Genomic DNA, 24,874 nt, shown 5'->3' on the forward strand with positions numbered 1-24,874 from the left:
TGTTCAAACTGCACAGAGCAGCTTTAACTTAAGGGAGTGTTTGCGCTTGAGACAAAGCAGAGAGCGAGGACAATTGATGTGCCGTTCATGTTGCTGTTGGCGGTCTCAATCCGTTCTTTGTGACTTCGCCCCATCACTGTTATAACAGTCCTGCCATGGATACCTACAGTGTTACAGCTAATGCTTACTGCGCTTATGGTAGTATGTTGGATTTACAAGCCGTTTGCCCTCACTGATATCTGTACGCCAAAGTCAGCAGAGAGATATCCGGTGGTTTGAGCCCATGATGGTGGTCCGGAGCCAGAGATCCTTGGAGAGCAGCAGAGCCGTTAGCCGTGATAGAAGCTGTAAAGGGAAACAGCTAGCAGGCTTCAGGAGGCTTCGTCTGTGGACCTTGGCACCAGAAATGTTGACATATCTTCATTTCTGAGTCCTGTATGCAAGAGTGGCGCTTACTTCTCAGCCTTACTGCAAACTTTTGAGTCAAGGCCGTATCCGAACCTGAAACAAGTTCGACTCTCTGTCTTCCTCCGGCTCTGAGCCACCGGCTGCTCGCAAGATGTGTGGTGTTTTGATATCTTGTTTTTCAAGCATTTTTCAAGCATTTTCAACAACCCCATGCCGTCTCCCCCACCCTGCTCTGTCTCTCCCCGATGCTCTTTCTATCTCTTCAGGGCTTGCAGATCAAAGAAGTAGTCTCAGGGAGGCTTGTTAATTAGACATGCAGTTTTCTGGACTTTAATGCCTTTGAAGATATAAAACCCAATAACAGTGATGGGGGGTGACGGGGAGAGAGAGAGGACACGTGTAGGGATGAGAGGGAGAATGTTATCCTCTCAATAGAATCACTAACAACCTGTGAAAGTCCTCAAAATACATACGCTCTCTCTGTGTGTTATCTATAATATATCATAGTAATAGTTATTTTCAGCCCTTTACTAAGTTAAGTTTTTACATTGCAGTACTCTTCGGCATGCTCCCACCAAATCTCACATAATATGATAACGTAATTTAAAGTGACTGTCCTTTCTCCTCCAGGTGATCATGTTCTTATGCTGTGCCACTATCCTGGCTATCATCCAGTACTGCAACTTCTGTCAGCTCAGCTTCTGGATGCGTTCAGTCCTGGCCACTGCTACAGGCGTTGCCCTGCTGCTGCTGCTGTACAGCCCCCTCCACAGGTACGTGACACACCTGTGTAAAAAGATGCACAACGTGACATCTTTCCAAAAGTAAAGACAAAACCTTTGATTGGCTGTTATGTACGGTTTCTTATATTACAGTTAGATCATAGCATTTTGATTTATGTCAAAATACTCATTTTTATGAGAACTTAAGTTTTAATTCGACACCAAAAACTGGGTATGATGCCATGATTGATGTCTAAGTTGACAAACACAGCTCCTTTGACATCTTGAGTAGCAGAGTAGAGGAGGAAATCTGAGAAGAAATATAAACACTAACATCAAAGTCACTCAACTGTGAGATTCAGAGGGGTAGGATGCCAAAACTGCAGCTCCAGCTGCTGATCTATCATGCAAACTCTGGCTTCAAATGTGCAAGTTGTCAGTGTCAGTAGCAAAGAAGGGGGTGTATTTAGGCATCTACCTGTACATACTCTTCACCTGCATGTGCATAGTTTGGTACTACCCATTTCATTAAATTATAACACCTTTTTATGAGTTTAAAAATGTTACTTCAGCCATTTTTTAGACCTTGTATTTGACAGAAGAAAGGCTTTGCACCTCAACTTCAAGGGGCAGGTGTGTAGAGAGAAGTGAGAAGACACTCACAAACTTTGAGTTGCCAGAATCCCGCACACTATCCAACTATCCATTTGCCTGATGAAGGTCTGGCACCAAATCGTTGCAATTCAACTCTTTTATATGTAAGTTGGATAGTCTGCAGGATTCTTGCAACAAGACCTTGTTTTTTTGTTTTTTTTACCTTGAATCAGCATTTATGCCATCAATATCTTGGATTTGGAGCCAAAAGGGACCAATGTTAAGAGAGATTTGAGGAAGGAGGATCAAGCAGATAGCAAATGCCTAGGAATCAGCTTAGACTATGCATCTAAACATTAGAATGAACAGCCAACCTATCAGAGTGTCTTTTAGTGCAACCGAATGATGCAGATTTCTCAAGTCATGAAGGTGGTAGTCATGTGTAGCTAAATGCTGTGAAGATTAATACAGAAGACTTCAAATAAGTATGTGAGCGGATAAACTTAGGAGACAAATGTTTGCTGAGACAATAAATCTGCTTAGCTGTTTTTGTAACTGTGCATGTGTCAGGGGAGTCGCCCCCTGCTGGCCATTAGAAAGAGTGCACTTAGCATGGCGGCACCTGTTACTACCACAGTACTCTGTTCACTACTTACATACACTACCAGTCGAAAGTTTGGAAGTTTGTATTTATTGTAATGATTGTAAACACTGCAGATTAATACCAAAGACATCAAAACTATGAAAGAACATATATGGAATTATTGAATGAATCAAAAAGTGTTAAACAAAGCAGAATCTGTTTTATATTTTAGATTCTGTAAAGTAGCCCCCTTTTTCCTTCATGGCAGCTTTGCACACTCTTGGTATTCTCTCAGTCTGCTTCATGAAGTGGTCTCCTTGAATGGTTTCTAATGAACATGAGCCTTGTCAAGAGTTCATTTGTAGAATGACTTGCCTTCTTAATGTGTTTGAGACCATCAGTTGTGTTGTTCAGAGGTAGGGTTAGTACACAATGGATAGCCCTATTTGACTACTGTTGTAATCCAGATTATGACAAAACCAGATTATTTCATAGTTTTGATGTCTTCAGTATTAATCTACAATGTTGAAAACAATTAAAATAATAAAAAACATTGAATGAGAAGGTGTACAAACTTAAGACTGGTAGTGTACATGTAAAATTTTAAAACAGCGCTGCAGATATATCAAGTATCTAAGTGATAAATGTGCATGATGGTGAAGCCTGGAAATGACATATCATAAAGTAGAAGATTGAATCCGACCTGCAGTTCATGTGTGTGTATCGTGTGTGTCCCTCTGTGTGCGACCCTTCCTTTCTCCCCTGCTAACACAGCTCTCATCTTTTGCAGCTCCAGTAATAACGGCTTGCCAGTTCATGGGTGAGTGTCTCCGTGGAAACAGAGGGGTTTGATGGAGGAGTGACATTTGGAGGGTCAAGAGGAGTGACAGCTCTAGTTTATATTTTTCATAACAGCAGCTCTCTCTGGCTTCTACTCATTCTCTCAGATTCCTGCACTTTATTCTTCACTCTCTCTCTCTCTCTCTCTCTCTCTCTCTCTCTCTCTCTCTCTCTCTCTCTCTCTCTCTCTCTCTCTCTCTCTCTCTCTCTCCCTCTCTCTCTCTCTCTCTCTTTCTTTCTCTCTCTCACTCTCTGCAACTTGCAGTAATGGCTGCTAAATGTCATCAGTGGTGGAAATGACTCATGCTGCTCCTGCTGGGTTAAATATTGTGTTAGAGCCTCATGTTAGCTACCTGTGCTACTGAGAGGAGAGATGGCACTAAATGACTCTACTCTGAATTTTGATTAGCAACTGCTTTTACAGACAAACACCAAATGTTCTTGAATCATGCTTGCTGCGAACAGATGATTTTTTTCAGGTGATGTTTCAATTGGAGGAATTTTTGGCACTTTGTTTACGTGCAGGGAGCAGAACTCCTTATTTACACAGGAAGAGTGTGCGTCTTTTTCCACAACAAAGTGAGGCTGGAAGTAGAAGCTAAAACACGAGTAGCTGCTTTAAAGATGTTTCAGTGGTTTCTTTCTGAGTTTCTTCTTCTTTGCTCTGCCGTCGTATGAACCCCTCTGACACTCGTCTGTTTTCTCCCTCAGCCTGAACATCTCCTCCTCCAGCGATGTGGTTTTGACGTCGGTCATTCCCGGTCCTGACGCTGTTACTCCACCGCGTCTTCTTGACCTCCTGGTTCCAGAGGCCGTGCTGGCCTTCTTCCTCCTGCTGCTCCTGGTCTGGTTCCTCAATCGGGAGTTTGAGGTCAGCTACCGTCTCCATTATCACGGGAACGTGGAGGCTGACAAGCACCGCTCCAAGATCCAGACGATGCGGAACCAGGCCGAGTGGTTACTGGGAAACATCATCCCCATCCACGTCGCAGACCATCTCAAGGTTTTTGTTGTTTTTAAAGGAAAAATATTGAAATTAGATTTGAAGGATAAGGAAACACTGCTTATAAAGAAACTGTTTTTGTTTAGTTATCCAGAATGCAGCATTTAAAAGAAAGAATTCAGTGTGTCCTTCAGAATGAGACTGTAGTCTGTGGTACTTTTTCGGCATTTGTTACGGATCTCTACATTTTCACATCCTCGTGTTTATAACAGGGTCATTGTAACACGTCCATCTTTTGTGTCATTGCACCCTCAGGTGACCCAGAGCTACTCCAAGAACCACGACAGCGTTGGTGTGATATTTGCCAGTATTGTAAACTTCAGCGAGTTCTATGAAGAGAGCTACGAGGGTGGTAAGGAGTGCTACCGGGTCCTCAACGAGCTGATCGGAGACTTCGACGAGCTCCTGCGCAAACCTGAATTCCAAAGAGTGGAAAAAATCAAGACGATTGGCGCCACCTACATGGCGGCGTCTGGTCTAAACGTGGCGGAGATGGCGGAGAACGACGAAGTCTCTCCTCACAATCACCTGAAGGCACTTTTCAACTTTGCCCTGGAGATGATGGGCGTCCTGGACGACTTCAACAAGAACATGCTGGGCTTTGGGTTCAAGCTCCGTATTGGATTTAATCACGGCCCGCTGACGGCCGGGGTGATCGGCACCACTAAGCTGCTTTATGACATCTGGGGAGACACGGTCAATATTGCAAGCCGCATGGACTCCACAGGCGTGGAGTGTCGCGTGCAGGTGAGCGAGGAGAGCCATGCAGTGCTCAGCATCATGGGCTTAGAGTTTGACTATAGAGGTACAGTGAATGTTAAGGGCAAAGGTCAAATGAGGACCTTCCTGTACCCCAGATGTGGGGAAAGCATAAGTCAGGATGGAACGGACCAGGGCCCCAGCAACGGATCCGTGTCCGTGGCTTTAACAGCCAACAAGACTTCAGGATCTGTTTCTCAGGCAGCAGCTCCTCCTTCCTATTCCTCCACTCCCCCTCCTTCCTCCACCTCTGTTTCTTCACTCTCTCCCCCATCACAAAGTGCTGTGAGGCCTTCAGGAGCACCTCAGTCCACAGAGATGAGGGAGGAGGGATATAGGGACGCTTCACATCTCCCCGCCACAGACGCTCACCTCCCTCCCAGCTCTGAACTCGGCCCAGAGCCCGGAGCTCACCTGTCCCTCCAGGTGCAGCCTGCTCCTCTCGCACTTCAGGAGGGGGAGGATGAAGAGGCGGCTAACGAGCTAACGAAACTCAACGAGGAGTTTTACGCTCGTCTCTGATCCCTCCTGTCGTCTGCTGCTGCCTCTCCATGTCTGACTGCAGGTGTGGGCAGGATGTTCCTTCCTCTGGATGAAGTGTCCTCAGCATGAATGAAGAAGAGGAGTGTGTCGCTCCAACACAAACAGTGGCTACAAGAATGGTCACCAAAGTCTTTCACAAAGTGCTGGGGCGGGTTGGACCTGTGTTGAGCACAGCAGTGTTGGGAATAAAAGCTGAAAGGGTTCAGAGCGATGCTGCTGGCTTTGTCCTCCATGTTTTTCTAATTTGTTTTTGTTATAAAGTGCCTTCAGGACTAGAAAAGTGAACAAATATGAAAGCTGAACAAAGTCTGATCAGTTGTAGACGACACATTATGCTGTGGTTTCTTACTCCATGCTTTTATTTTCAATGCAAGTATTTCTTTAAAACAAAATCATTGTTTTTGTGGCATATCATTTGTTGTAACTTGATCAAAGTTTTGACCTTTAAGGGAAAATCATTTTGGATTCTACATAAGTGCCAGTGCAAAAAAAAAGATGGGCTGAGCAGGGAACTAAGGGAAGAATGAGGGAATCACGTGAAGCAGTGTTAATAAATGTATTCTGCTTTAACATGAGGGCTTCATACAGTATTCATCTGTGCCAGAGTCTCGGTATAAGGGGACGAGCTACAAAGCCTACTGCTTAGATTTTAGTTTGTGTAGCAGCTAAATGCACATTTTAAGCACAGGTCTCGCACAGTGTTTCCTCGACCACTTGTATTAAATAATCCTCACGGCAAAAAACACTTCTTTGAGCATTTTAATAGAACCCCTGTGTTTCACAAGAAGTACAATCAAGAGCACAACATTAGATCAGATAAGGGAATATTAGTTTGATGAGAAGGTGGTTGAATGGAGATCATCACGTGAGCTGGCAGGCACTTTAATTAATCTTTAAGTGATACTTCACCCAAGATTTGTCCTTCAGGAATGAAACAGTCCTCGCTCAAAGACCTGGAACATGGAAGTGAAATAGGTTGCAGCCAGCACAGTCAGATGGAACCACTCCACGGCATTGAAAGCTGCAGTTCAGCATGCTACACATTTGTTACACTCACATTTACCTGGTGATTTTTGGTGTCCATTACAGGACATAAACAGGGTTACTCAGTTATCAGTTTCAGGTCCAATTGGTAAAAATGTAGTGCATACTTTTGGGGTCATTTATATAATTTTCAGTCACAGAGGAAAGACGAATGTTGCAGCAAGAGAGGGGTATATGTAACAGCATTTTACTTAGATCCCATGTCATAGTCACACCTTAACACTTGCAGGTTTTAGCATAGTGTGCATTAGTTGGAGACTGTTCTTATTGCCTTATTAAGTGTGTTGGTAAGTGTTTACAGCAGCAGGAAGGTGAGCTGTAAGAGGGATTAAATATGAGATCATGTATAGTGAGCAGGTGGTTGCACGCATTAGAATCCCAACAGTGTGAGCAGGAGCTCGGTGCAAAGCGAAGGCACCCTGAAGTGAGACAAGGCAGAGTTCATTGAGAATTAATAAGAGTTGTTTTGGGGTTTTGACCAATCAGGATCAGAAATAGATTAATTAGCCTGTGTGTGATGTAAAGAGGGAACATGAAGGCTCACTGGCTCTAAAGCACAGAGAGATCAGCTACAGTGTGTAAGGCTTTACTACCTGTCAGTGGGGTTGATTCTTTCCTGGTTTTGATCTATTAATTTAATGTATTAATCCAAAAGAAGATCCCATGTTGAGAGCTTGAGTAAAGTATCACTTAAAGCGGGACTTTGAGGGACAATCACTGCAGAGTTGGGGCGGTCCTTCTTGTGTCCGAGCACAGATCAACTTTTTTTCCTCCAGAGAGTTAGACTTCAGACTCACAGTTTGAGGCGTGTGTTGCCTTTGTCACCAGAAGACAAAACAATCATCGGTCAGTCCATCACATCACAGTTGATGCATTCACTCGTTCATATCGTCTGCCTTTAGCTGTGACTTGCTGTTAAAGGGGTGGGGCTCTAACCTGTAACGGCCCTTCCCCTCCGCTGTATTAGTCTATTTAACTCGTGCCACTTAAATGGAGTGACCTACAGGTGCAGTGCAACCTAAACTAGCTGATTGTTTTGTGGTGCCTCAAAGTATGACTGTGTTTTTTTAGTATTTTGGATTTGGAAAGTTTTTTTTAATCATGCTGTTTTCATACTGAGGATAGATAATGATTGTATGTTTGAGGAAATGACGCGTGTTGTGCAGGTTTTGTGATTCTTTTTGACAGATTCCATCTTTTGTGTTGCTTTTCCTCCACCTGCCATTAACAGGTTGCCTGGGATATTGTGAGGGTTTTCTTATCCAGGACTACAAACCCTGTAGTTCCTTTTAGTTATCACTCACTTCCTGCTTTGTTTTTACTCCTAAAAGCACTTGTTTCCCTCTTCAACTTTGTGTGCATGTGTGGGAAAGATTTTCAAGGTTTACTGCAACTAAACAACTTAATAGATCAGAGAACCACCTGACCAAATTTGACCGATAGTTTGATGTTGCTGCCTTAATCATTTAGGATTTATACGCACAACACTACCTTCATTAAATTGGAAACCTTCAATTTGACCCTGAAGAGAAATTCTTCTGCTCAAAAGGAGGAACTATCTTTTGTTTTCTTTGTAGCTGTCTCCATCTGTAGCAAAAAAGAAATGTGTTTACCTCTACTACTGTGCACTCCAAACACACAAGTGCCTTAGTTTAATCAGCATGTGTGGACTTCATTACATGTTATCCTATAATAATGATAAGTTCACTGGAATCCAAAAAGTTTCCCAAGACAAAAAAATGACATGACATCTACGTAGCTGGCTTTAATCTTAATTTATTGTGATCATTTAATGTTGCAGGCTTGTAATGCAACCTATCCATGTGGCAGTCGTGATAGATTTAAAGTGTGTGGGACTCCACATGTTGAAGTGCACACCCCCTCTTCAGTATCACACATCTGTACACACATAAATAAAACATTCAAGTGAACACTGCTGGGTCTGTGATCTGTGATACAGTCGGGGAAAAGTGTGTGATCTTGTTTGCATGCGGACTAACGAGGAGTTTCCTTCCCTGCTGAACATTAGTAGTTTGATTCTGCACCACATGATCAACCCTCGGATATGTTTCTCTTGAAGACTATGTCAAACATAGATCATTCATTGCCTTCACGCAGGCTTCTTCAACTCACTCTGCTTTGCTCTTGTAAGGGAACTTAGATTTATTATTCCTCTGATAATTTATCTAAGGATGACTTGTGTTTGATGAGTTTGGTTTCAAATTTTTGCAGAGTGTCCCTGGAAGTTCAGCGCTTTAGTCAAAAGATGCTATCAGGAAAACCTTGAAGAAGTAATCAGTCATCCTGTTTTGTTCAAGAAATGTGATTTTGGTTTGTGATGGAAAATAAGGGAAAGACATCAAAGCAAAGAAGTGTTCTTTTTCAGCACTTGTTAAAATCATCACCGTTATATAGCATCGCCACATACTCTCAGTACAGTTGTTCAGCCCGTATGTGTTTTTAATTACACTGGGACGAATATGGAACGAGTTGTTTGATTGAAACTGTTTTTCTTTTTGTTTCATGTTCATGAATGAGGTGTATTATGTATGTTCTTGTGCACATTACCCTTGTATCATTTATCAACACCTGATCGTAATCTGTACACATTTGCACAAAGCACTCAGTGTTTGTACATATGCAGTTATTTTGTCACATATGATTTTTTTTATACATGTGCATGTGTCAGATTTTGCCAGAAAACAATGAAAATGAGACACGTATTATCAAATCAAATTAATGTGTGTCTATTTGAGTGAATGTTATGATTTTAATACACTTTTTTTCAGAGTGAGAGAAATAAATCTCTATCAGAAAACAGATGAGTGCACTGTTAAGTATAAAGTGAGCCTGAATCTATGTCAAAACATGTTCACTAAAATTAGTTGGTTTTTTTTGTTGTCTTTTTACATAGCTGAGTATGTCAGAGGTCTTGAACCTAAAATGAGACGCTTTCAATAAGATAAATATCTTTATATTACCCCTAAACAAATGTTATTTACAATATGATTAGTAAAGAGACCCCAAAAAGGTTAATTATTTGTTTTTTAAATGAAAGGAAATTAATATTAAAATTCTTAATTTAAACAGTATAATAAATCTGTCATGTTTTTTTTCAAAGTCTTATCTCTTGCTTAGATGACAAATATCAAGAATCAAGAATCAAGCAAGCTTTATTGCCTAGTGATTTGACGTGGTGATTGGAACACCGGTATTTAACAACAAGACAGTATGGACTATAAATATGGAAAACTAAATAAAAAAAATCTAATTAAAAATACTTTCTGTACAAAGAAATAAAAAAATAGTATTTAAAGACATAAATCAATAAATTTGCCCAAGCCAGATTGCACATTTTAGCAGATTAATATAATAATGAATTAGGTAATGGATTAAATTATGATATTGCACATGCCTCCTGATGTGAGGAGACTTTAACATGGTCAGTGATCCCATGATTGACCGATCAAGCCGTCCTCTCCCATCAGATGGAGCTCTATCAACAGCTTTTAATGAATTAAGAAATACATTGGCACTGATACATGGTGTCTACTGAACCTCCATACACATGAATACACTTTTTATTCCAAGGTTCATAACTCATATTCACGGATAGACTACCTGCTAATTTCTAAAGCCCTAATGGAGAATATTCTTGACTCCCAGATTTACAGTATCATTATCTCTGACCATGCACCTTTATCTTTTACTTTTTCCCCACTTAATAACTTACACAAAACTAAATTGGAAATTCAACAACTCTGTATTGAAAGATGATGAATATATATATCTAAAACACGAGAGAGGATGCTTGAGTTTATTGCCAATGATCTTAATTCTGGCCCATCTATCCAAGTTGTATGGGAGGCTTTCACAGCCACATTTAGAGGCTGGATTATAAACTACTCCTCTGCCAAAAAGAAAAAAAATGCTAAAAATAAAAGAAAACCTTATGGTCAAACTTAAAACCCTAGAAATGGAACGCATGCTTAACCTAGGAAACAGATAGCTCAGGAAATCCTTTTTATTGACTTGCAAAAGTTATTACATGAGGAGACATCATTTGCCCTGTTTAAGCCACGTAAGAAATATTTTGAATCTGGAGACAAGGCTTGAAAAACAATATTGCACATGGTTATTGAGGTATTGTACCAGAAATCAAAGTATTGTATGTAATATTTCTCTGGAGTCTTTAGTGATTAAATCTTCAGTAATTTAAATAATAATATATTTACTAGCATGAACTGTGCTTTAATTATAGTACAACATTATTTTAAATATTTTATTTAACATGGATCATTTATTATTTATAGATACATTACATTTCATATTAAATTAACATGAAATACACTTAGAAATGCTTGAACTGAATGGTAAATTAAGGTGTCCCTGAAGGACAAAACAAATGTACAAGAGATGAAACACATTTACAAAGTTGGAGCAAAATATACATTTTGGAAAACAAATTTTAAGTTAAGAAAACAAAATTACAAAATCAAAAAACACTTTTACAAGCGGTGAGACAATTTGCAAACGACGGAACACTTTTACCATTTCTGAAACTAATTTACATTTATTTTTAACGGAAAAGAGAATGTTTGGTCAAACCAAACTGGTACTCTGTTTGGTACTGGATCACTTCCGCTGTCTGGTATCAATCAATCTTTATTTGTATAGCGCCAAATCACAACAAACGTTATCACAAGACGCTTTTAAAAACAGAGCAGGTCTAGACCACTCTATGTCAAATTATGAACAGAGACCCAACACCAAGACAGGGTAAGACTCAGGCTGACCCCACCTTAATCCACCATGAGCATTGCACCTCACAGTATTTAGCTAGTTACAGTGGAGAGGACAAACTTCCTTTAACAGGCAGAAACCTCGAGCAGAACCAGACTCATGTTAGACAGCTATCCGCCTCGACCGAGTTGGGTCTGGAAAGAGGGATAGAGGAGAATAAGAGAGAGAGGGAGCGGTGGTACATTCCCTTTCCATTAAAGTGAATGTAAATTTGTTTCAGGAATTTTAAAAGTGTTCCGTTTTTTTGTAAAATTCTCTCACCGCTTGCAAATGTGTTTTTTTTTATTTTGTAAATTTGTTTTGTTAAATGAAAATTCGTTTGGCCTTGTTAAAAGTGTTTTGCTAATGTAATTTTGTTTTATAAAATGTAAAGATGTTTTCCAAAATGTTAATTTGTCTCCAACTTTTGTAAAAGGGTTTCATCTTTTGTAAATATGTTTTGTCCTTCAGGGCCACCGTAGTATATCTATGGTGGTGCTCTAGCGCCCCCAGCGGCTGACAGGAGTAGTGTTTTCACGTAGGGCGTGATTGCGCGGCCCCTCCCCCTCCACAGCCGATCTGGAAAAGAAAAAAAAAAACTTTTTTGTATCGAAGGAATCAACAGCCGCCATCTTGTCGTGGCTCGGAATTAGGATTTCGGTCCAACTGTGGTTTTTACGTAGAAATCGAGCATCCTTTCCGCGATGTGACAACGTCCTTCCTCCAGAAACGAGTTCTTAACGTCGCCTCGGAGACATTTTGTGCGAAAAAACGTGAAGTGGATCCGTGGTCGTCGGGTGAAAAAGCTCAGTATATGTGATTTCCCCTTCAGAGTGCGGAGATTCAGCCCCCTGTCCTCGTCCGGGAGCAGAACTGTTCAACGTGAGCAAGCCCACACCTGGTCGTGACTTTGCAGAAACGCTGCTTTTTTATGCATTTGTGCATTTTTGTGGAGCTTCGCGCGATTTTTGCATGAAGAAATTTGACGTCACGCAAAATGGGTTCTTGGAACATGAAGAAATAGCGAGCTCTCCTCCGGAATGCAGCACAGCATCTGATTTTACTGGATCCGCACACTTCAGTTCGTTTTTTTACATGGGGGATATTTTATTTGGGGTTATTTAATGATGATAATGTGGGTGTTGGGTGTTGGATTATCATGGGGTGAATGGCGGTGGCGAAGCGGGGCGCTGTTGCATCTCTTTTGAAAGACTCACACAGACAGCACGGAGGAGCTAACGCTAACAGTTAACTTAGCTAGTAGCAGCCAATTAGCTAGCTATTAGCCAGTTAGCAAACGTTAGCAGGCTTCCAGCTGGCTAATGTGCTAACAGGGACGGTTCGGGTTCATAGAACAACTTCCACCTCTAAAGGTTACCGTAGAATCAACGTTAGAAACCAACTGGACACGACTGCAACCATGGCTGAAAACCTGCTGGACGTCGGACCTCCCAACTCGAAGCGGCCGAAGCTGAATTCACCTGCCCTGTCAGCGTCTGATGGACCAGGTAAAGGCCTCAACACAGTCTTGTACACACAAACACCACACTCGTGTACATTTAAAACGAGCAGCACTGCGTGATTTCTCCTTAAATTCACCATCAGTTCGTGCAGCACATGTTTGAAGTGTGCAGGTGATTTAGGTGTGCTGGTGGCAGTAAACTGTGACTGGGGTTTTACTGCAGTGTTGTGGCTTGGCTCTCTGTGGTGAGCATGCAACTGTTCCTTCAAAATGCCAGATTATTAGGCGTATTGTGCACAAGCCGTCAACAGTCCTGCAGCACGCCCCACTTTATCTTAGGTAAGTGCATCAGACATGAATATAAACAAACTCCATAAGCTTCAATTATCCCTAAAGGTGAACATAATATACTTTTTTTTTTTTGCAATGCATGACACCACAACTCAGCAAATGCACAACACAACAAGAACCTGCTTTTAAAGTGTGAGGTTAGCATCTTGCATCATCCTCCATAAAGACATGCAGGTATTGTACCCCATGCACAATCTGTGAGGTAAAGCTATGCATGTCCGTACAGTTTTTAGAGCTATTTAAATATTTATAGCAAGAGTCGGGCCAGAAAGAGGTAAAAACTGAAACCAGTTTTTCATCTTGGCACTTAATTCATCAGCCGAGGATGAAAAATGAACTTGCAGAGACACAACAGAGTCATCTTCTTTGCCAAAGCACTGAGAAGCAAATCTGAATATGATCCGACTGCCTTTTAGTGCATGGTAAATATTTGACTCCTGATTTCATTACAGGTTCTGTCACTGTGTGGCCATACATTTTAAAATGTAGAGTGTCAACATGAAACATGAAATAAATCTTCACGCTCAGTGAAAAGTTGCAGAGATTTGGAAACTTCTCGATATGAGTTGTGGTTAATTTCTGCCTCGGTCAAAGAACAGGATGAGCCTTTCAAATATTCTGACTCTTTAAAAATACACCTGAAGTTGTATTTAATTACACTTATCAGTCCACGTGATTAAGAGAACAGTGCTGACTGATGTAGTAAACTTATGGAATGTAGCTGCATACTTACATGGTGCTGTCACGCTCATTTCCTATCATGTTATGATTCTCTGTGACTTATGTTTCTTGGCTGCCTGACAGATAAGTCTCTGATTTGTTTCTGTGACACAGAAGTTGTAAGGATTTATTTCCTCTGAGTCAAAATAATAGACTGTATAAATAATGGACATAGTATCCGTGATGTCACCCATCTGTTTTGAAGCAGTACGGCCATATTGGAACCTAACTTCTGTCAAGTTAGTGTGACGTAAAGAGGCGGGCTTTGAGCCTCCTAGCTAACAGCTACAGTGTTCCCGCCTGTCAATCAAGTCAGCTGTACCTCTCATGAAGGAACACTTGTAATTTAAATATCTTAGAAACTGCACCGCTATGAAAGAATGTACCCCCGTACAGTGTGTGTCGGTCAAGAAATGAGCTATCCAGACTACACTCGTCTTTTGAACCAGGCTGTCAACATGTTTATTTCTGCTGTAAAGATCGTCTCTTTGAGTTGGTGTGTATTACCCCTTTTCGACCGAGGCAGTTTCAGGGCCGGTTTGGAGCCGGCGCTCATTTGAGAACTGGTTTTTCGTGTTTTGACTGCGAGTGAACTGGTTCCCGGCTGGGAAAACTGGTTCCAGAGCGGCTCCCACTCTATGCTGGTCTAGAACTGCGAACCGCTTACGTCAGGGGCGAGGGGCGGGCCAAACGCGTTTCCTCCGTTGTCCTGCAGCGAAAAAATAAAAAAAGACTGATGGATTCCAAGGCAAAGCAGTGGTCGGCCGAGGAGACAAGCTGCAGTTGTCCGCCATCGTTGTTGTTGTGAGAGAAAGTTCCTGCTAGTGCTGCTGGGAAAAATGGTCGTGTAAATCTGACGTCATGACGTGCCTCTTCCACGGGTGCCGAGCTGGTTCACAAGTTCAACCAGCCCCAAACCAGTGCAAGCACCAGCCTGGAAATACAACCCGGCCCGCGTTGGTTTAAAAGAGGTATATGTGGTTTCCGGTTCTCTCCGGAGCCAGCCTCAAGCAGACACTCGATGAACTGCAGTTTTTAACACTAATGCATTTGCTTCAATTCTCGTGGCCGGAGGTTTCCACTTGGTCAAAACATGTAACGTAAACCAGCAGATAACCACTGTGGGATAAACAGAGTTTACTGAAGCTATTGGGACTAATGCAGACATTAAATTAAGACATCGGCACAAATTCAAGACCCTTCTTCTGACTTTTCTTCAGAGGTTGTGTGGTTTATTGATTTTTTTATTATACTGCTAATTGATCATTCTCTCTATAATTAGTTGCAAATGTTAGACACGTCGTGCAAGAATCCAGCTGTTTCACATGCTCCTGAACCGACGATTAATTAGGAGCAAGAATTTCAAGTTCATGTAACAAGGGCTAACGTTACTCTCAGTTAATACAGTTTGTTTCATATCTGATAATTAACTTTGAAGTGATGTCGTCATACACAGAGACATGAAAGAGCGTCATCAGCTGTAAAATTTACAGGTAAAGTCTCAAAATAACCTTAAACAACTGATAGAAACAGATCGCTGCAGGATGTCAGGAGAGTGAAACATCAGTGTGTGTGTGCGTAGGTTCAGTTAGACGGTGTCATTAAAGTTTTGACAATAACCGTTGGAAGACTGGCGGTGGCTACGTGGTGGTCGGTGCGATAGACTCTAAAGCCGATGGCAACCTGGCGTGAAAGACGCTGCGTTGTTCTCTGGGATTTCATAGTAACTAAAATGTTTTTTAAATCCCAGATGACAAGAAAAGCATTACAATGTACTTTTGAAGGGCTGATGTAGGGGTTCAGTATGAGGATGACGATGAAAACATCTGCACCGTGGAAGCTGGTGCAGCCAGATTTACAGCTTTAGATTTATAGAACAGCATTATCTTTCATTACAGTTCAGGCATTACCCCTTGACATGCATTAACCCTTCACGTATATGTACAATGTAGCTACATTTGCCATGAGTGTTGTGCCTCTTTACCAACTAGGACCAGATTATAAACCAGCAGTTGCCTCTACATCAGTGTTGATTTCATTAAAGAAAATTATGACGATAAATGTTCGTCAACGTCGACCCATTTTTCATGACGAAATTGAAACTATGACGAGGTACAGTTTGATTTCATCTAGTTTGGTGATCCATCAGACACGTGTTGTCCGTTTTGATCAGGTTCAGTGCCGTGAACCCACTATCCGTCCAGGTCGTCTGTCACTGCGGGTGCATTCATGGACCCTGGTAAAAGTGCAAAGCAGACCCTGTGTTTTGCATTCATGGCATTTTGATTTGAATTAACAGAATCAAAATGTGATTGTTGGCATTGTGATCACAAAAGAATGTTTACTTTTTATCAGGGACAGGCTAAATTATTTAACTTGAGGTATTACACACAAAAGTGTTAAAAGAGTGAGATATTGATGATTTGAACACTTGGTACCACCCTGATACCAGTATCTGATCGACTACATGAACTATTTTAAAATGTTTTGAGTTTCCGTTGACTAAAACTAGACTTAAACTATAAAGGGCTGAAAAGACTAAAATGTGAATTAAACTAACAAGCATTTCCATCTAAAGACGAAGACTAAATCTGAAATAGCTGTCAAATTTAACACTGCTCTACATGCGTCATTGTTGAATAGATTACCATCGGGTTTGCATGAGCCTCATCAGTGTTTTGGTAACGATCAGTCAGGAATAATGGATGTTAATTTTAATATTCTCCGTGATCGAGCTTTGGAAATGTTAACGATCAAATAATGATTAATCATGCATTAATCATAAATCTAATTGTCTTAGCTACACAATGTAATTGACAGTAGTGGAGAGCTACAGGTCATATTGAGTCGTACAAAATGTTAAACACGCTGAATATCAACGTGTGGAGCAGGCTCATAATCTCCACGGACACACAGTCATAAAAGTGAAGGCTCAGACTTCAACAAGTAGATTTACTGCAACAAGAGAACTGAACAGAACCAAGTTTCAGACTCAGTGTCCAGTTTTAGGTCTACTCGTTCTTATTAAGAAAAATAAACAAGTGAACGTGGTCAGGTGTCAGCCGGGAGTGCAACCAGGTCATGATCAGTCTGGCATCGGAGCAAAAAAGTGCTCGTGGAGACGTGACTGATTCACATTGGAACATGCTTTAAACTTTAAACATCAATAGAAAATCGAAAACAAAAAAACATGTTTGAATAAGTTTGTGTACATCTCTATAAGGAACCCTTAAAGATTAAGCGCTGGAGGAAAATGTCAATAAGTTCATGGTGAAGAAGTGTTGTAGAAGTTAGCAAGTACCAGTCCCTCCAGGAAGTTGCGATTTCGCGATCGCAACTATCAACGCAAATTCAACCAATCAGCGCGATTTTTTCGCAGCCTTGCAATTTTATACAATCACCGCAACTTTTCCGCAAATTTGACCAGTTACCTTAACCTCAGCCCCTGTACGTCATCGGTTTTATCATCAATTTCACTTCCTTAAACATAAGTCCTCACTTGATCGGCACTTTTGAACAGCAAAACACGCACAGAGAACGGATGAAGAGAGGGGACAGCAGACGGGACAAGTGACCATGACAACGTTATTATTTATAGATTGAGGGGCTCAGTGTTCGCTTGGTCACCTACCTGCAGCAGGTGTGCTTTATGAACCACCTCTCCCTCCTCCATGCATCTGTCTCATCTTCATTGATGATTTTACCCCCGGTGTGTGTTAGTGACAAAGACACATCCACGGGGCGTCTGTTTACTATTTAAGGTACTACTATTTGAGGTTTGACATTGTTGCCGCCATTACTGTAAAAAGCTCTGCGACTACAGCTTGATTTATTCTAGTTATTCTAGTGAAACATCAGACACATTTAGTAAGTTTTGATCAACTCCTTGTAGTCAAAGATGCAGATTAATTTCAGAGTGCCGTGAACTGCCTGTCAAGTGCCCGTCACTACGAGGTGCATTCAGGGACCGTCGTAAATGTGCAATACAGTCCTTTCATGGCATTTTTCTGTGAATCAAGAGAATCAAAATACAGTCAGTGGCCACATCAAGAATGTTTTCTAAAAACAACTGTAATTTAGCGTATTTACTTGCCCCTGAGATGTTATTGGGGGAAAAAAGCAAAAAAAAAAATCGCAACTTTCACCGCATTTTTTTCAAAAAGCTGCCGCAAAATCAGGCTTTTTGGGCCGCAACAATCACAAAAAATCCCGCGAAATCCTGGAGGGACTGAAGTACTCAAGGAGTGCTAAAAAAACCATGAACTCAGGTAAAGATAAGTTGTTTTCTAACACATTCATGAACGCAAAATGAGATAATGCCTTTAATCTCTGTCACTGTACCATCTCATACATTTATTGGTCCAGTTGCTTTAAATTCCTCGTGGTAGAAAATGTAGAAGCCTCAGAAAAAAATGTGGAATAGAAGTGTCTTCATGGTCCAAAGCTGTCTGCAAATTCCTTGATGCCGGAACTCTTCTGATTTCACCATTGCGTTACCATTATGATCGAATTGTTTGATTGTGGATCAGTAAGATGCGTCTCAATAAGAACGGAGCCATTTGGTTTTCTCAAGTCTGTGCAATTAAGTCAAAATTGATCTCAAATGAGGAACACGTGCCGTCTAACCGTCTGCAACAAAGGATAAAAAACATCCAATTGAACAGCCTTTCAACAAAGCAGCTGTCACCACGTCAATGAATCACAACACACATGGCAGAGGCCCCGCATGTCTGCAGTGATCAATCATTAAACCTGACCCGCCTCCTCTCTATAGTCTTTGCCAGCTACAGTTGGGACCTAACGGAGCCCATGGGACATGGCCGGGCGATGCTTCCATCAGCTGTAAATTACGACGCACAAAGAGTTGACTTTCACCCTTTGATGACCGTCACGCCGGGAGCTTTGTGGGCAGCACGTCTCTGGCCTGACACTTGGCCTTTCGCCTTTTGCAGCGGCGTCTGCTTCTTATCACACGTCTCATTTCGGGGTGTAATGTAACCCATGGGGAGTGTTTACTTAAAGAATATATGCCGGCAGCATCCGTGGACTTGTGAAGTTTTCATGCTATCGACTTTTGTTTGTGTTTTGGGATTTTCCTTTTTATTACAGTGGTGGAGAGCAAACACTCGCCCCTCCTCTGTGTTCAGGCCATGTGTCACCCTGCAGGGTCCCAGCCCTCTTTTGTTCCTCTATCCTCCTAAATTATCCCAATACAAGCGTTCAAGGTTTGTGTTGAAGTTGGGATATCATTTCCGAAAATCCATTAAGAGTAGAGTATGACAACGGCAGACTGCAAACAGGCTGCAGGACCTGAATTTGGGGTGGGATTGCAGGTATCCTGCGCAAAATACTCACAGGCTTGGGCAAAGACAGTAGGGCCCAATGAAATCTGTTTAATGTTTTAGAATTCTGTTTTTTACCCTTTACACTTATTTTACCACCATACAGTGTGTGCTTCTTGTGTCAGTGAATAAAATGTTTGTAAATGAAATGCAAAAATCCTTAAAGTTATTGATGCAACACATCATTGCACAATTATGAAGAAGAAGAAAGAAGAAACATACTTTATTAATCCCCATGGGGGAAATTCAATTTTTTCACTTGTGTTAATTTTTGGTCATGCTACACACAGTTTTTTTGGTATACATACAATGTTATGCACAAACAGTGCATGTGGACATGCACATAGGGAGAGATGTCAGAGTGAGGATGCTGCCATCAACCCATAGCCTGTATAAAATATGGACGTAGTATCCGTGACGTCACCCATCTGTTTCTGAAGAGCTGTTTTGAGACCAATCGGCAGCGACAGCCATATTGCTGCTGTGGAGCCAGTGTGACGTAAAGAGGCGGGCTTTGAGCCTCCTAGCCAACAGCTGCAGTGTTCCTGCCGGCAGCTGTGCTTCTCATTGGAAGACTAGTAATCTCAATATCTTGGAAATTGCAGAATTAGAAAAAAATTCACCCCCCTCACAGTGAGAGGACATCGAGAAATGAGCTATTCAGACTACACTCATCTTTTGTACCAGACTGTAAACATGTTTATTTCTGCTGTAAAGATCGTCTTTTTCCCATTCATGTGTATGTGACTTCCGGTACTTCCGGAGCCAGCCTCAAGTGGATCCTCGATGAACTGCAGCCTTTAACACTTCTGCATTGACTCATATTTTTAGACCGGAGGTTGCCGCTTGCATCAACCAGCGCACCCAGAGCAGTTGGGGGTTCGGTGCCTTGCTCAAGGACACCTCGGCAGTGCCCAGGCAAGTAAACCAGCACCTCTCCAGCCACTAGTCCACATGCCAAACTTTGTGGGGGACTCGAACCGGTGACCCTCCTGTTCCCAAGCCAAGTCCCTATGGACTGAGCTACTGCCGCCCCCCAATCCCTATAAATATATATGCCCTAATATTATGTCCAGTATTTCAAGTGAAACAATAAGTAGCATTAGCAGCACAGTGTTTTTCTCTGTTTTTCACATGGCTTTTGGACCACAAGGGTCATCGCTTGTATTTTTACGTTTCGAGTCGACAGAATGTTTAAAAAAGCACCTGACACATAGAAGTCATTTGGGAACTGTTCAGCTCTGTATTTTGGAGTTAGAGATGAGTTTCGTAGTGTTTTTGCAGACTTAGCCGGTGTTTCTGGTGGACGCTTCGACATGTTGTTTAATTCGGGAGGGGCCGTCGAGTGTTTGTGAGGAGCTGAACGGGTGGTGCCACGAATGAGCGGCCCCCGGAAACATTTCCCCAGACTAACGTTTCTTCTTCTCGTGGTGACAGCATTTTAGTCACATCGTGTCAAATTCTGCAATATTCCGTGTTTAACAGTAGATTCCGTTTTTATTGGCCGATTCCGGGATTCCATCCGCGATTCCATGAACACGGAAATCATAGGGCCCTGGAGAAGTGACTGACTGTCAAAGCACCACTTTACACAACTCCAGCTGACACGCAACCGCCATTAATTCACCAACTTTGCGTAACGTGAGTCATGTTTGATCAAAACAACCGCAAGGTATTTTATAATGTCTAATCAATAGTTCAGTGCGTCTGTGCCAAGCGTCAACGTGGTGTCTCTTTATCTTAGTTTGAGAGGATACTGCTTTCTCTCAATCGTGCCTCCTCCTCTGCTGCTCAGTGACTGTACTGAGCTAAAGCCAATGTACTTAAACAATGTACTTAAAGAGCCAGTTAGCTATAATTGTATCTCTACAGTGTGGAGTGCTGTGGAGATTTTGACAGGTTTTGCTGCAAGGTGTTCAGATTAATTCTAACGACACAGAAGCGGCTGAACAAGAAAAGTGAGTTCATGGTTCTTTATTAAACTAATTCAGTGACAGCAGTGTGAGTGCCGGGAATTGTGCGCTTGATTTATGGAATAGCTTCTGAATGTTATTTTCACCAGGATAAGAAGCTGATTTCTATAAATGATGATAATGAGACGAGTCATGTCAGTCAGACTTGAGAAACATTGCGATGGTGAAGTAGTGAAAAGTCAAGTATCAGACGGGCTCAGAAATGACCCAGTGACGTTGTAGGTCAGAGAATCTTAGATTCTGGTTTGCAGAAGCGAGGGAGATGAAGCTGGAGGTAAAATTGAAATCCTTTGTCAACCACCGACATGGTGACCGGCATTAGAAGAAGAACCATACAGAAGAAGTCAGTTTCCTGGTAGTCTTGGACATGGGCGCATCAGTGATGATTTTAGTCTTTTTCATAATCCACTTATATTAGGTTTGTAACAATTCACCTACTGCATCGATGTATCGATTTATATTCCTATGATCCGACTACGGCGATCTGTGCTCGACAAGTTGACCTTCTGGACGACATGTATGGATCTAACATCGTTTTAAAAGGTAATAAATCGATGGTATCCATACTAAGAAATAACACATTGGATTTCAGCACGGCAGACTTTATATGGATGTGTTTGTTTTTACACTTTTAATGATGGAGACGATAAACGTTACACAATTCAGGCTGTCTGTCTGTGACGTCATCGCCACACGCCAGCAGACAACAGAACATTGCATGGCGGCCGGCAGAGGAGAAGCCGGCGAGCGAGGAATGATCAATCCACAATTGCGGTCATGTGTGTGGATGTTCTAAATAAGTCGCACGCTGTTTGTAGGATATGTAAAGGTCGAGTAAAGAACCACGGCAACACCACAAATCTATCAACCACCTACTAAGGCGCCATGGGATTTCACACAACGCCGGCCACCTCTTGCAAGTTAACATCAGCTCTGCAGAAGCCTCAGGCCTCTCCAGCATGTTTAGTCAGGGACGAGGACAAAACTCTGCTCAGGCTAAAAACATCACGGCAACAACAGATATACCATTATTTTCCAAATTATTTTGCCGATCCAAGAACATCATTAGCCTACGAAGCCCTCATCCTTCACCTCGCTGAAAGGCTGGTTATCAAGAGCAGTGAACTCATGATTTTGTTGTTAAGCTTCTCCACCTCTCTGATATATTTCTCCACCGATCGAAGGTTTTTAGGAACTTGAGGTGTGTCATGAAGGTGGTTCATTGAATGCACAATGTAATTGGTTTTGTTGAAGAAGTTTTGTTTGCTCCTCGTCCCATCACCTGTGTCTGCAAACATCTGTTTATCTGTCTGTTTCCAACACTTTAAAATACTCCACACAGCTGACATGTTGAAGCTTGTGGTTAGTGCACATAATCTGGCATTGTGTGTGCATGATTAATATCTAACCCCTGAATGTGTGCTTTAGGGTCTGGGGGGGGGTTCAGAGCTTGAGAAGTGTTCTGGTTTTTGTTTGTTTCACGGTTGTTGTCCAAGCAGCAATGATAAGTTACATCTCTGCAGGGTTTGGTGTGTGCAGGAAAAATAGTCTGTTCTAGATCAAACAATTCAACGTGAGCAACAAATCTGTTCAGCGCTGTGTTGCACAACTGTTTAGATATCTAACATTCTGGTCTGCATCTGCAGAAACGACCTCCCTTCAACCAAAAGCATTTTAAAAAGTTGTTTCCTTCTTCTCTTGAGGAAAGACCCGGCCAGATCGTCAGCCAATCCACCCGCTAACGTGAAAATGAGTCTTGGTGTAAACGGCACCTGTAATGCTTAGCAGGGGGACAGCAAGCGTATGACGCAGCTGCTAATGGAGCCATTTATGCTACTACGGCCTGCAGGCAATCAGAAAACCCCAGAGAAAGGGAAAGGGGTGGGCAGAGGAGGAGAACTGGAGGGGGGTATGTCACCCTCATCCGTTCCTTCAATTATTTCAGCATAATCGTTTCTTTAAAGTTGGATTTGTTGGTTGCGGGGTTTTATTTTTAATTTTTCAAGGCTACTTATCAGTTGTGTCTTCGCTTTCTATGAAACAATATCTTGGACTCTGTCAACTCTTCATGCAGCTACCTCAGGCTTGATTTGATTTATTTATCCATTTATATTTTGTGTGTTTGTGTGTGGAAACAAGTGGGAGAAATAGGTAAATTAAACATGGGTAGCTTTACAGTTATTGAACATATGCTGCTAACTTTACCACCAAAGTGATGTTGGCTTAACTCAAATCAACTATAAATGAGGTTCTTCATAGTTAGTGGAGTCACTGTGTTACTAAACGGCATGTAAAACGCAGGCAGCCATGCAGCACCTGTCCCTTGAAGTCCAGACACTTGGCCTTTGGGTAGCATGACAGACACCACTGGTCTGGACCACTGCTGGAGCTGCTCTTGCTGGTATTTATAGCCATGGACTCCCAGACGGGACCCACAGGGAATATAACAACAAAGAACAGGAGAGAGCGGTGAGGCTATTAGTCAGTCAAGGAAGTGTGATAATTGGATGAGAGAGCAAAAGAGGGAAGGAGTTTTAGGAAACATGATGGAGAAAGGAAAGGAGGAAGAAAGGTGTCGAGAAAGGAAGAGTCTTGCTGCCAGCCTCTTTCCCCTCCCCCTCCTCCCTCCATGGTGGGGTCCCCTGACTGCATGTGGCGCTACCTAACCAAAACATTGCTTTGCATTTTTGGTTCTTAGCCAAGTCGCCTGGGGGCAAGGTTGAACTGTGGTGTGTGTGTGTGTGTGTGTGTGTGTGTGCATGTGTGTGCGTGTCCATTAAAAAAGTGAATGAAGAGCCGGGCTTGAGCACATGTTGATTGAGTTGAATGCTGCCTCTCTGAGAGCATCCATGTGGCTGCTGGTTAGAGAGGAGGAGTGAGGGAGGTAGGGAGAGACGGATGGTCCCTTCAGCCCCAAACAAGCTCTCTCCACATGGAGCACCTGCTCGCCTGATGCCAGGGACAGAGAGCGGGCCGGCATGGCTGATGGAGGAGGCTGTGTTTACTCAGGGACGAGCACAGGCCAAGTGCCTTCATTAAAGGCAGGGGCCTGACTGAATCTCAATGAAGACATCCAGGGGCTGCAGACGGCAGACGGGAGATTGCCAGCTCTGTCTGCCCTGATATCTCCTCTCCCATCCCTTTGCACACAGACCATGGCCGTGTCATAGATGTGAACATACAGCATATCTCAGATTAGTTGATATAACTGAGCTTAATCTACCTCCAGCTGTACCACAGTTAGTATTTCACTGATGTAGTCGAGCCATTCAATTAAAGACTTATGGCTTCTTTACTTAAACAATTGTCTTTACTTCCCAATGAGAGTGTTGTTTTACCTGATAAACTTCATCCACACATCTACTAGTGCATCATGATCAGTCCAGATGCAATCACAGTTTTTTTGTGAATTATTTAACCGCATTTAAGACGGTGATTTCAGTAAATGTGTGAGTGTGCAAGCAAGCCGATGTTGAACTGTTGGCAAAAAACACACTATGAGAATATTATGGATTCAGGTATGGGGACGTTGAACAGAAAGAAGTTCTGGGCAAAACTTTTAAAGTTGCAAATTGGGCAACACCTGAGAAGAGCCCCTGCCTTTGCACTGTAGAAAAAGGACCTTTGATAAGTTTACAGGCTTAAGTTAATTTCCACAAGACAAAAGTATTGATGTCCGAAGCTGAAACCAGTATTTGAACAGTTACTCCATTCATTTGGACTCAACGCAATACATGACTTTGACTCT

General features: G+C 42.1%; 2 protein-coding genes across 10 annotated transcripts in view; both read left to right on the top strand.

Annotated features, from left to right (window-relative positions):
• adcy9 (adenylate cyclase 9) overlaps positions 1 to 9,380 on the top strand; it is a 50,456-nt gene extending 41,076 nt beyond the window's left edge. Inside the window, exons 8-11 of the mRNA XM_034688123.1 lie at positions 1,039 to 1,181; positions 3,098 to 3,127; positions 3,859 to 4,150; positions 4,406 to 9,380. Coding sequence (XP_034544014.1) covers positions 1,039 to 1,181; positions 3,098 to 3,127; positions 3,859 to 4,150; positions 4,406 to 5,431 — 1,491 coding nt within the window. The 3' untranslated portion in view covers positions 5,432 to 9,380. The remainder of the gene's footprint in view (positions 1 to 1,038; positions 1,182 to 3,097; positions 3,128 to 3,858; positions 4,151 to 4,405) is intronic.
• Positions 9,381 to 11,806: 2,426 nt separating this feature from the next.
• crebbpa (CREB binding protein a) overlaps positions 11,807 to 24,874 on the top strand; it is a 55,837-nt gene continuing 42,769 nt past the window's right edge. For 7 of the 9 annotated variants that reach the window (XM_034688386.1, XM_034688394.1, XM_034688388.1 and 4 more), the window contains exon 1: positions 11,869 to 12,786. In XM_034688386.1, the coding sequence (XP_034544277.1) occupies positions 12,699 to 12,786 (88 nt within the window). In that variant the 5' untranslated portion in view covers positions 11,869 to 12,698. Of the gene's footprint in view, positions 12,787 to 24,874 lie in introns of all 9 variants that reach the window. The other 2 variants (XM_034688395.1, XM_034688389.1) reach the window with 2 other exon arrangements.

Source organism: Notolabrus celidotus, chromosome 7 (assembly GCF_009762535.1).
Source record: "Notolabrus celidotus isolate fNotCel1 chromosome 7, fNotCel1.pri, whole genome shotgun sequence".
In the NCBI taxonomy this organism is placed as follows: Eukaryota; Metazoa; Chordata; class Actinopteri; order Labriformes; family Labridae; genus Notolabrus; species Notolabrus celidotus.